Below are 13,578 nucleotides of genomic sequence, written 5' to 3'. Positions count from 1 at the left end.
GTCTTCCCATACTCTCCCACAAACTCTCCTAAAATCCTACTCACATTTTCAGAGTGCATTTAGGTGAAATTTTAGTTACTTTATAAGTCCTCTTCCCTGAGTCCCACCTACTACTCCTCTCTCCCTTTTATGAGACTACATAGTACTACTTGTCCATCTTTGCAATGACCATGTTTATGTGGACACATCATCTCTTCTACCATGTTACAAGCTCTTTAGGCAAGGAGCAGTTTTATGTTTACTGTATATTAGGAAATAAGTCATATTTCAAGAAAAAATGTTTTAATAAATTCTCTTTACCAGTGTGCCAGCAGGCAAAGGAGCAGAATCATCTGTTGGATACATTCTGGAAACTGGGCACTTGAGAATGTCTACACCATTTGGAACCATTTTACAGTAATCCTGAATACACTGGAGCCACCACCACACAGCATCCCGGCAATTGTATCTGGCATAAGTTCCTTCACCGAGAAGATTAGGAATGAGACCATGCCTCAGGGTACCAGCAAATGCTAAAATAATATTCCTAAACAACAGAATTGAAGGGATCATTTGAAATGAAAACATACTATTAAAAACTGAAGACAAACATGTTCACTTTTGGTGACTGTGTCATGGAAGTATTTTCTCACTTGTCCTTATTTCTTTTTGTATATATTTTTAGAAAGCGGTCATAATATGATAAACAAGCAATGAATTGAAAGTAAGAGATTTTGGTTGCAGCCCTGGCTTTTTCTCTAACAATTTGTGACTTTCCCTCTTTGGAACAGTTTTTTCATCTGTGTAGTCAGGTATTGGGCTGGGTGATTTTAAAGTTCCTTATAGCTCTAGATTCTACTTTTGAAATCCATAGTATTTCAAAATCCAAGTAATTATTAGGCATAAACTTTTATTTTATAACATACCAAAAGCAAAGCAAATATATAAGAAAACCGATGGCTAGAAGCTGACTTTAAAAAAAACCACTCAATTTTAAAAATTGGTATTTAAAATTTAAAAATAGTATTCTACTATCATACACCAAATGAGATGTAAGATTTGGTGTATCTCATTTGTAAGATGGAGTTGTGTTCTGGAAAGATCATAAAATTAAGAAATAATATGGCTGAGGTCTAAATCCTAGCTTTGCCAACCTGTATGATCTTGGAAAAAGTCATTTAAAAACATCTAGACTTTAATGCTTTTTAACTAAAACATTCAGAAATTTTATTAATTCTATGTTTCAGTTTAATGTTTATCCAGTAATAGTACAATAGCAAAGTTTTGTTTTCTAAAATACAAAAGGGTCCGTATGCACATGACATTCCCAATTAATAAAAGGTGAGAGAGTTCTAGCAATCTTGACCCTCCAGAAAAATGTCATATACATGAAAACTGAATAAAAAGATTTCTGATCCATGAACACCTCTACAAAGGGAGGAAGGAAAACCACCCCTGTGGTATAGGTAGTCAAAATAGTTGTTCCATTTCGCATTTCCTAACCAGACTTCCAGTTGGTGATTGCTACCTAGATGATGTGAATACAGTTTCTCCTATCATGCCCTCTCCATCCCCAGGTTAAGATTCAGGGGGTCTGCCATAGGCACAAAGAATAGGCATTTCTAACAAGTTCTCAGATGATGGTGTTAGTACTGTTTTGTGGAACATTCTGAATCACACTGCTGCAGAACTTTCTTTTCAACCTCCAATAAATTCATTTATATTATTGTGTGACATAAAAAAAAGATCATTTTGAATCTGGAAACTGGAGCTCACAAGCTTGCAACAAACAGAAGGAAAGCTGCTATCTTTTTTTTTTTTTTTTTTTCTGTAAGACTCAACAAGCCAGCAGTAACTTCATTATAAAAGACATAAAATGATCAAAAATTTTATCTTATAAAAATAAACTTACAAATTCTGAACATAACCTAACCTATAATATGGATGAGTAGAACTTGGTAAATTCAAAGAGTTTTCCCTCCTTTAAATTTTTCTTATATTTTTCAATGAACATTTATAAAAATACCATTGAAAAATTTATGGAAAACATACCTCTCAAATGTTGAGATTAGATGGATCAGAAGAAAGGTTTGAAGAACATATAGAAAACATTAAGACATAAACTTACATTGCAACTTTTTAGATGATCTCTTACCTGGCTTCTAAATATCGTCCAGTAACCAGCAGTAAACCTTTAAGAGCAATAAAAGTATCCCTTCCCCAGCAGCGGAAAAGACCAGAAGAAAAATGAGGTAAGCCTAACAGAAAAGATAAATATATGTAAATATAAATATAATAAACTGTATTATCACACAATAGTTACTCTAAACATGGGGTAGAAGAGTAAGTTACAATGTGTCTGCAAACTCTCTAAAATTATCTGCAAAATGTATGTCTGTTATGTCAACTTTTATGGAATGAAATTTTATATATATATATATATATATATATATATATATATATATATATATATATATATATATATATATAAAACCACTGAGGCAAATTTCCAGGCTCTTTTATTAATTTTGAGACAGGGTCTCGCTACATTCCTTCATTCCTTAGGGTCAGCATGCCTTAATTCCTGAGGCTAGCTTTAAACTCATGATCCTCCTGCCTCCACCTCCTGAGTCAATAGGATCATAGGCATGTGCCACCCCCCCCAGAGCAATTCTTCTTTTTTAAAAAAAATATTTGGTTTTTAGTTGTAGTTGGACACATACTTTTATTTTATTGATTTATATGCGTTGCTGAGGATCAAACCCAGGGCCCCACACATGCCAGGCAAGTGCTCTAGTGCTGAGCCACAACCCCAGCCCCAATTCTATATTCTTATCAGGTTATTTTTCGCTTGCTTGTTGGAGATAGGCTCTTTCTATGTTGCGCAGGCATTCTCCAGTTTCAGCTTCTGATGCTGGGAATATAGTGTGTACCACCACATCTGATTTACCAGATTTTTAGAAGACCCAAAGGAGAATAGTAAACAGTGTTAGATTTTTTTTGTTGAGGTTCTGGGACTAGTACCCAGGGACTCCTGTATGCTATGCCAGCACTTTACCACTGAGTTACATCCTCTGCCCCAAGAACCAGTGCTAGACAATTGATTTTAAGATTGCTAGACAACTGATTTCAAGATATCTTTAAAAAGACAAAAACCTTTATTTTAATAAATTAAAAGCAAGAAATCAAATATTTAACATATAAAGTAATATAATATGATACTAAGTACATGCTTTAAAGATTCTACCATGTCTTTAAGGATAATAAATAAATCTAAATATGAAATGATTACCTGAATGATAACCAACTAAATACGTATATTACTCTATTATTCTGGAGTCAAACATATTACCAAATTTCCTATTAATTTAAAATAAATTAATACTGTTACACTTTGTATACAATAAATAAATATAATGTTTGTCAACTAAAAATAAATATATTTTGGCTGGGTGTGGTGGCACAAGCCTGTAATCCCAACAATCTGGAATGCTGAAGCATGAAGTTCACGAGTTTGAGGCCAGTCTCAACAATTTAGCAAAGCCCTAAGCAACTTAATGAGATCCTGGCTCAAAATAAAAAAAAATAAAATAAAAAAGGGCTAGGATGAAGCTCAGTTATAAAGCACCCCTAGTTTCAACCTTCAGTACCTGCCCCCTCAAAAAAGGAAAAGTAAAAATAAATGAATTTTTAAAAAGTGTTATACTTTCATAAAAATTTTTTGCAGATGAAAACGGGATTTTGTATGCTAAACAATGAACATTCCTGGTAATTACAACTTTTATGTGTAAGATAAAAATAGGATATGTAATAGGAAAAATTCTAAAATTTTACTTTTAAACTGATTTGAGTTTCTTTATTTTTTTTTCCCTGTGATTCAGGGGATTGAAGAAAGGTCCTTGTACATGTTAGGCAAGTGCTCTACCACTGATTTACATTCCCAGTCCAGTTGGTTTTTTATAAAACATTTGAAGAAATATGATTGTTAGCTGTTATTTGTACTAAAAAAAATAGTCAAAAAATGGTGAAGCAGCCAGGTACAGTGGCACAGGCCTATAATCCCAGAAATTCAGGAGATAGAGGCAGAAGGATCACAAGTTCAAAGCCAGCCTCAGCAACTTAGTGAGGCCCTAAGCAATTTAGTGAGACCCTGTCTCAAAGTAAAAATTTAAAAAGGGTGGAGATGTAGCTCAGTGGTTAAGCACCCTAGGTTCAATCCCCAGAGCCAAAGGGGACCCCCCCCCAAAAAAAAAAGAGAGAGAAAGAAAAAGAGGAAGAAGAAAAAGAGAAATATTGGAACAAAGGGTAACATTAGACATTTTTTTCTATGCTATCTCCAAAATGATAGTACAGAGTTTCCCTAAACACACTGTGTTTTTTTAATATGTTTTTTAGTTGTCAGTGGACTTTATTTATATGCAGAACTGAGAATTGAACCCAGTTCCTCACTCTTACTAGGCACAATCCCAGCCCACACCGTGTATTTTTAAATAATGGTTGATATACATGATTGATGGCTACAAACTTTGATGATGATGACAATGACAGCAGCTAACATATAGGTAGCAGTCTGTGTCAGACAGCATTCCTATAGTTTAACCCATTCAACATTTTGTATGAAACCTAGATAGAGAGATTCAAAGGTGACTTTAAATTTGTATATCCTAAAATATATACAGTCTGTCTTTGTTAAAAAGGAAAGGCTATAAAATCTGTATCACTGATATGTGGAAATATTTATATTAACTTTTTAAATTTGTTCTTTTTAGATATACATGAGAGTAGAGTATATTTGGACATATTATATATACAGGGAATATAATTCCCATTTTTGTGGTTGTACATGATGTGGAGTTACACTGGTCATGTGTTCATAATGTACACAGGAAAGTTACTTCTCAATTCATTCTACGGGCTTCCTATTACCATCTCTGCTTCTGTTCACTCCCCTTTGACTAATCCAACAAGCAAACATCTATTCTTCCCTCCCCACACACCCATATTAACCTTTTCATCTCTGAGAGTATACAACTTATAGATCATATATCTTTGGAATAATTTCTGCTTCGTCAATTATTATAAAAGTTTATAATTATAACATGTTTTGCAATACTATCACCAAAGAAATGAATTCCCAGCCATTTTAAAATGAACCTCCAAAAAACCTACCTGCAAATCTGAGTTTATTCTATTTTTGCCAGTAAACACTACGCAAAACATTCCATGCTAGAAGAAAATACCAGAATTTCTATTTACTTACTATACTATACTTGGATGTAAGTGTATCAGGTACCATTAACATATATTGGTATACAATTTATAAATAAATGCATGTATTAGGGGTATTTAACAGCAACAGCATACAATCAAAAGACTGAGATTACTATTTGATGTAATAGGCTTCTATGAAATAGGCTAAAACCTAAAATTCTTCATATCAGCATGTTTTTTCCCCACATTGGCTCAGTTCAGTTTCATGAGTATTTGCATGGATTCATTGGGAAATGACAGGTAGTAGAAGATCAAACAGTCAAGTGAAAATATGAAACAATTATAGAACTAAACCAGAGTTTTAATTTCATTCTTTAATAAAATTGTTTTATTTTTTTATTTTTGTGGTGACAGGGATTGATCCTAGGGCCTCACACATACTTGGCAAGTACTCTACCCCTGAGCTACATCTCCACTCCCAAAAAAGAGTTTTATGACTTTTTTATGATCATTCTAAATGAAAAGGTAATTTTTATTGTAGTTGTTGGGTACCATGAAGCCTTTTCATTTGATCTGAGCAGATACAAATTTAATGAAATTTAAATTTAACAGAGGGAGGCATGAATATATAATACTTTCTACAATTTCACATATTTCAGGTTAGTTTTGAGAATTCTCAATTTCAGTGACCTCCAGAATTAAATATTTTCCAGAAATATGATGGAAATTTATTTAAAAAGAAAGCCTGTTCTTTATCCTATTTTGCTTACTCATATTTGTTATTTGACTGAATTTTTTAATCTACTTTCAGGAACAGATGCCAATAAGCATGGCTGGAAGTATTTTATGTCCAATTGACAGCATCTGGATGCATAATAATATTAATTTCTTAAAACTTTTATTACTTGTGGCTGGGGCTATGGCTCAGGGTTAGTGTACTTGCCTGACATGTGTGAGGCATTGGGTTAGATTCTCAGCACCACATATAAATAAATAAAATAAAGGTCTATCAACAACTGAAAAAATATTTAAAAAAAAAAAAACAAAAAAAATTTATTAGATGTTGATAGACTTTAAATTTATTCATTTATTTATATGCAGTGCTGATAATTGAATCCAGTGCCTCACAGATGCTAGGCAAGCATTCCACCACTGAACCACAACACCAATCCCCATATAATAATTATTTAAAATCAGTTTTGTGTTTTGTAACTTATAGGACACCTTTAAATGATCTTTAGATAAGTTTATTTTAAAAACTGGGAAGAGATATAGGAAAATGGGTAATAAAATAATGATTTAAAACATATATTTTAAATATTATTTAAAATAATACCATGAGTTGGAAGAAAAGGATTAACCGGACACAATAAAAACACACATAAATGCCTCATACACAGTTATAACTAAATAATAACATGGTTAGTATTTTAGGAGTATCTATGAAATTTTACTAAGCAATAATATACAGTCTTGGATAACTTCATTAATTTTTTTAAAAAGTCTTTTTCTTGTAAGTTTTCCTTTTGAATACTATTGACTTATACATTTTAACCTTCTACAAAATTCCTTACCTGCAGCTAAAGAAGCACAACACTGCTGCTTTTCCTTTGTGATCTCATTCAACCTATATGGTACATCCAGAAGGGAAGGTGAAAGAAGTGGCAGAGAAGGGAATTTTCCTACTCCACACATTTGGACTGAACCCAGTGAAAGGTGTTTCACAAAGGTTGAACCATTCTGAACAAAGCTGTAATGAAAGTGATATGATCTGTAAAAATACAAAACTTTTTAGCAGTTTTATTCTGTTTTTCCCCTTCAAATGATTTCTCCACACAAATGTATAAAGATAGTAATATAGTAGGAAAAAAATGTTCAATTTGATTAGATTTCAAAACTGCTTTCATGGCATCCATTATTTTAGCCGGCTTTAGTCCAGGCCTTGTTGTAACACAAATGGCAGAATTGAAGTGCTTTTTCTTTCTGAAAAATCTGAAAACATGCCCAAATCAACTTGCTGGCTCTCATAATTCATTTCCATTTGTAGTTTCATTTTAGAAAATTTCATTGTAAAAGGCAGATTTCATTCATACTAATACCAGAATATTTTTTTCTTTTAATTGATGAAAATTAGAGAAAGAACTCTATGTACATATTCTAAACATTATATCAATTAAATTTAACAAATCAATGAATAAATAAATAGAAACAAATAACATAAAACAAGTTAATTTTTCCCAAACATATTTTATATAGAACAGATTTTACATGGGTTTGTTTTTGTATGTTTCAGACTAAAGGATGTTAATAAATTTACTCTCCACTTAAAAACTTTTCCAGCTCTGAGTCTCCAAATTTCATGCTTTGGTCTTTTAAGAGCATGTGTAAAGTGACTCTGTGTATAGTTTCTATGCAAACACACCTATTTACATAAGCTTTGTTGGATATACCTTGACATCTGCTTCCATGCTGCATCCAGAAGAGTGGTGTATGCACCAATTAATATAGCATCAAAGTAACATGGGATAAGGTATCGTGGGATCTGCTTCAAGTAGAAGAACATAGCCTGCAACCATTTACCAACCTGTTGTAAAAATAATTTAAAAAGTTAATTTGGTGTGTTCACAGGCTACGCATATTTTAAGAGATAAATCATAACATGAAACTGTGCTATCCAATAATTCATGAATCAAATTTCCATGTATTAAAACTAGAAACACAAAGAAGGGAGGAAAAAAGGTATATATATATATATATATAATGTATATATCTATATATAATAATTCTTATTGTGCCTTTGCTTATTTTAGAGTAGGACACAGCTTACTTATTTAATACTTACTTCAGCAATATTTCCTGAACGTGAAATAAGCCGGCCACTGACATAATCGATCATCCAATCTCCAGATCTCAAATTTTCACAGAAAGGATGCCCCAAGTCATTCTTTGGTCTTATTTCTGCCAATACGGACATTAGCCCTGAAAATTCAGATATACCATGCTGCATTACTGATAGAGTCAAAATGTCCCATAGTTGAGTTATGGCTAGTCCTGATGATTTGACGTGAACAGAGAAGCAGACAAAATGGCCACTTAGTCCACAATGGCACTCAGCATAGTATGAGGAAAGTGTGGCGGTATGGACTGGAACCAGGATGCAAAGGCGTGTTGATGGACACTACTGCCACAATTCATACAAAGCTTCCAAAAAGTTATAACTTGTGGCACTGGTCTACTTTTTTTTTAATGTTATAATATTCAAAGTCAATTGGCATTTTTATTTTTGCCTTAAGACATAAAGGAGAAAAAATTGATAATCCTGTATCTTTCCATGTTATAAAGTGGTAAATTCATTATAATTCAGGCAAGATTTAAGAAAATCACAGAACTGGTCTCGGAGAAAGCAAGAATACCTATGGTGATAAGAAGAATAAAGCTTGCTTTTGAGGGACTCTGAGGAGGCACTTCAAAGTAAGCAAATTATCAAAGTGAGATATTAGGAAAATTCTCATTTAGGCAAAATTATTATTAGGCAAAATTCTTAAATAGATGCATTAGAATGTCTATGTGTACATAGCAGAGTCTGCTATTCAATGAAAGAACAATTGCATTTCTTTTATTATTCAACATGATAATCATAGCTTAGCTACTGTGAATTATGCTGCTATAATGCCTGCATGACTGTAGTATGTGATTTTAAATTGTTTGGATATATGCTAAGGAGTGGGTCAAATGGTGGTTCCATTCCTAGTTTTCTAAGGAATCTCCCTCCATACTGTATTCCAGAGTGACTGCACCAATTTGTAGTCCCACCAACAATGTATAAGTGTACCTTTTTCCCCATATCCTTCCCAACATTTATTATTGTTACTTGGATTCTTGATAATTGCCATTCTCACTGGAGTGAAATGAAATCTCAGTGCGCATCAAAAGATGAATGGATAAAAAAAATGTGGTATATATACACAATGGAGTATTACTCAGCCTTTATGACATTTGCTAGTAAATGATGGACCTGGAGACTATCATGCTAAGGGAAATAAGCCAATCCTCAAAAACCAAAAGTTTTCACTGATATGTGGAAGCTAACCCACAATAAGGCGGGGTGGTGAGAAAACAGAAGTTCAGATTAGACAAAGGGGAACGGAGGGAAGGGAGGGGGAATAGAAAAAGAAAAGGTAATGGAATTAATCTTACATAATTTTGTTATGTACATGTATGAATACCCCACTGTGAATCCCACCCAGGTGTACATCCATAAGAATGATGTCCTAATTAGAATAAAATACATTCCCTGCTTATATAGTTATATCAAAATACACTCTACTGTCATGTATAACTAAAAAGAACCAATAAAAATTAAAATTAAAAATTAATCATTCCCACCTTATTAAAAATGTTATTTTGGTTTCAGTGATATCAACTAAATTTAGTTAGAATTTAATGAATCCATGAACTGTGTATATGGTATATTCTGAGAAATAAATAAATTTAAGATAAAGTTTTTCCTTCAAGGGAAGGAAAATTTGGGAAATAAAGCTTAAATACAAAAAAATCAGGAAAGCAAGACAGTATAAAATAACATTCTACATATGTCCTAAAACTTTTGTGAAAGGTGAATGTTGCTCAGTAAATATCAGTACCACTGATGAACAATGAAATTTGATGGGAACAATGTTTCAGGAAACAGATCTGACAGTGACCAAAGGGATGGAATTAAGTGTGGAGGAAGGAACAACAGCTAGAGTGAAAATGGAGTAGGGTAACTGCTTAAAACAACTAACAGATACATTTACTTACTACTCATAGAACAAAATACTTTGTTTTGCCAATAAATACAGCAGGTCTCAGAAAAATGTACTAGAACTTATGTGCTTGCTTTAGTAGGAGGTATAAAAGCTGAGGACAAGAACCACAAAAAAGATTAAAAGCTACATTCTTCTTTCTCAAGTTATAATCTTAGTAGAATTTTAGAGTAAACACTTCCTAAGTGCTTATTATGAACTCAGTATTGTCTAAGTGTCTTAAATGCATTAACTCCCTTCATTCTATCAACAATCCCTTGTGATAGATACTATTATTAGCGATATTTTTCAATGAGAAAACTGAACCATAGAGAGTTTAACTACTCTAAGGTTATGCAGCTACTCAGTGGAACCTAGGTCTAGTTTTAGAGACCCACTTCTTAAATACAATGATAAAAATTCATAAAAAATTATAAGTACCAAAATAAGGTAATATATTCCAGAAAGTATAGTAAATAAACGTAATGGGTGTCTGTCTGTAGAACAAAGAAATTACTGAAGAAAGTGATAGTTTGTAAAAGTTCAGCTGGGCATGACGGTACACACCTATAATCCCAGCAATTTGGGAGGCTGAGTTTGGAGGATTGCAAGTTCAAGGCCAGCCTGGGCAACTTAGTGCAACTCTGTCTCAAGATTAAACAATAAAAAAAGGCAGGGGATGCAGCTCAGTGGAAGAGCATCCCTGGGTTTAATCCCTGGTACTGCAATGAAAACAAAACGTTAAAAAAATAAAAATAAAAGGAAAGGCTTTATGGAAGGTGTAAAAATGAAACTGGTCCTTAAAGAAGGGTTAAGTGACAAAGAAATAAAGGTCAAAAAAGAGGCATGACAAATGGGAAAATATATGAACCAGAAATATGGGTTTGATAAACCAAATTTCTTATACAAAAATCTGGGAAAATATTACCAACCAGACAGATTAATATTAAACTCATAGTTAAATATTTGGTTTCTATAACCCATCTTATAAATACTCTAACTACATAAGTTTGTTCCCCACTCCCTCTCTTAGATGCTGGGAATCAAACCCAGGGCCTTCAGCATGCTAGACAAGAACTCTACCACTGAGCCATGTCCCTAGCCCTGTAAGTTCCTTTATAGGAGGAAACAAATATGCAATAAGAACAAAAATCCAATTAGTCCAATTAGATGAAGAAGGAAGAAGAATGTGTTATATTTATAACTCAGTTTCTTTTGGAGACTAAACAAACATATTCTGCTTTTTGAACATAATAAACCAAGTCAAAAAACATTTATTAAGGTTAAAGTATATTTAAGAATTCTAAATGATTTGAACGAATGACACAGGACCAGTAATTCTAGGTAGCATTTACTGAGTGAATGCCTTGTGCTACACCCTGGTTATAGTGTTTTACTTGAATGATTTTATTTACTCCTCATGAAGCCTTCTGAATTAGTCAATTTATTCACATCTTACTGAGGCAGGAACTGGGGTACAGAGAGATTATGTTACTTGCCAAAGGTCAATGAGTATGGAGCAGAGTCACAGTTTGAACCCAGGCAGTTGCACTCTCAGCCCATACTTCTATTTATTTAAAGAAGACATTGAATGTCTGTAAAAGAAAAATGAAAAGTTTGTCTATTCTTATACTTGCTTACCTTGAAGACCTGCATATTTAAGGGAAGACCAGTTTGGTATGTCATAGCAACCTCCACCATCTTCCTGTTCTTCTGATTCACATCGGTAAAGTATCTGATTTAGCTCAGTCAAAGTTAATTTAGAGGCAATACTAAGAATTGAAAAACAAAGATAAATGGTTAAATATACTGACTTTTACTTGCTTTTAATAAAAGCAAAAGAATAAAACCTGCATTATAAAGTATCTTTGTAACGTACATTTTAGGAACTCAGTTTTAAAATAAACATCATATATATGTTATAAATAGTAATTAAGATGCTAGAAATTAAATTACAACTAATATTACTCCAAAACCAAGTACATGATTAAAGTACCAAATTTTATTGATTAAAGCATGATGGAGGACTTAAAATCAGCATACTACAGTGACGCAACCACATCAATGTTTATAGCAGCTCAATTCACAATAGCTAAACTATGAAACAAACCTAGAAGCCCTTCAACAGAGGAAAGGATGAAGAAAATGTGATACATACACACAATGGAATATTACTCAGCCTTAAAGAAAACTGAAATTATGACATAGGCAGGTAAATGGATGGAACTAGAGAATATCATGCTAAGTGAAATAAGCCAATCCCAAAACACCAAAAGCTGAATGTTTTTTTCTGATAAGTGAATGCTGATCCATAGTGGGGTGGGGGATAGGGAAAAATGAAGGAACACTGGTTTGTGTACAGGGAGGTCAAAGGAGTCAGGGGAAAGGTGTGGTTGTGGGGAAGGGAAGGACAGTAGAAAGAGACAGACATTATTATCCTATATATATGTATGATTACACTAGTGGAGTGACTCTGAACCATGTACAGCCAGAGGAATGAGACGCTGTGCTCCATTTGTGTACTATACGTCAAAATGTATATTCTTCTGTAAAATAAATAAATAAATTAATTAAAAAAAAAAAAAAAGGCATGATGGAGCCAGCTGTGGTGGCGCACACCTACAATCCCAGTGGCTGAGGAAGCCAATACGAGAGGATCTCAAATTCAAGGACAGACTCAGAAATTTAGCAAGGCCCTAAGCAACTTAGTGAGACCCTGTCTCAAATAAAAAAATAAACAGGCCTGGGGATGTGATTCAGTGGTAAAGCATCCCTGGATTCAATCTCTAGTACTGGGGGTGGGGTGGGGAGAATACAAAGATCTTTTGGTTTTTTATATACTTTATAAGTCTATTTTTTAGTTCTTTCAGTTAGACTTAGTTTTTTCCCTGATAAGTGCGACATAAAGAACTTTTTATGCTGTTTATCTTAAAAACTTGGAATACCTATCAAAGGATCAATAAAGGGATAATCAAAAGTCAAAGTTAACCACCTAAGAAACAACAGTCTCTGCCTTTGTATTTCTCTCCTGGCACCATCTTTCGTATCAGGTTGCACTGCCCCTCAGTTCCATCATTCAAGAAACCAGCATCTTCTCAGAAAAAAAAGATGCTTCTTGATAATGGTCAGAGGAAAGTCTAAGTGTCGTGGCCTTAATTTCCCTTCATTCAATTAGCACTGAGACTGTAAAACTGACTGCAGATGAATATACCTGAGTTGTATTTTCCTGTATTTCTGGTTGCTCAGGTGACTTCATTTTACATAATTGCAATTTTATGTGAACATATGTCCTCTTGAACATACATCCTTCTTGGTCTTTTTGTTCTGTCTTGGCTTAGAGCTGTGCTTTGTCTCTATCTCAGCCTCTCTCCTCACAGCTATATTTCATGAATCAAGACTGACCATTTGCAGACTTAATACCAACTTCACTTTAGGGCATTACTTTCCAACATGTAGCCAGTGGACTCCTTCCACAAGAATAACCTTGAAAGCTGTTTAGAAGGCAGATTTCTTGCCCTTGCCCTGAAATAATCAGAGTAGGTTCAAGGGGGAATGTGCTTTTATAAGCATTCTACAGAAACATACATCTATTGCAGATTGTTTT

General features: G+C 33.5%; 1 protein-coding gene across 3 annotated transcripts in view; it reads right to left on the bottom strand.

Annotated features, from left to right (window-relative positions):
* The window catches only part of Agl (amylo-alpha-1,6-glucosidase and 4-alpha-glucanotransferase), a 67,861-nt gene that overhangs the window by 22,808 nt on the left and 31,475 nt on the right, over positions 1 to 13,578 (bottom strand). For all 3 annotated transcript variants that reach the window (XM_071618086.1, XM_027935149.3, XM_071618087.1), the window contains 6 exons: positions 11,616 to 11,746; positions 8,033 to 8,169; positions 7,641 to 7,774; positions 6,765 to 6,940; positions 2,135 to 2,237; positions 301 to 526 (listed from right to left, as the gene is read on the bottom strand). In XM_071618086.1, the coding sequence (XP_071474187.1) occupies positions 301 to 526; positions 2,135 to 2,237; positions 6,765 to 6,940; positions 7,641 to 7,774; positions 8,033 to 8,169; positions 11,616 to 11,746 (907 nt within the window). The remainder of the gene's footprint in view (positions 1 to 300; positions 527 to 2,134; positions 2,238 to 6,764; positions 6,941 to 7,640; positions 7,775 to 8,032; positions 8,170 to 11,615; positions 11,747 to 13,578) is intronic.

Source organism: Marmota flaviventris, chromosome 10 (assembly GCF_047511675.1).
Source record: "Marmota flaviventris isolate mMarFla1 chromosome 10, mMarFla1.hap1, whole genome shotgun sequence".
NCBI classification, from domain to species: domain Eukaryota; kingdom Metazoa; phylum Chordata; class Mammalia; order Rodentia; family Sciuridae; genus Marmota; species Marmota flaviventris.
This window is presented reverse-complemented; position numbering and strand designations above follow the sequence as displayed.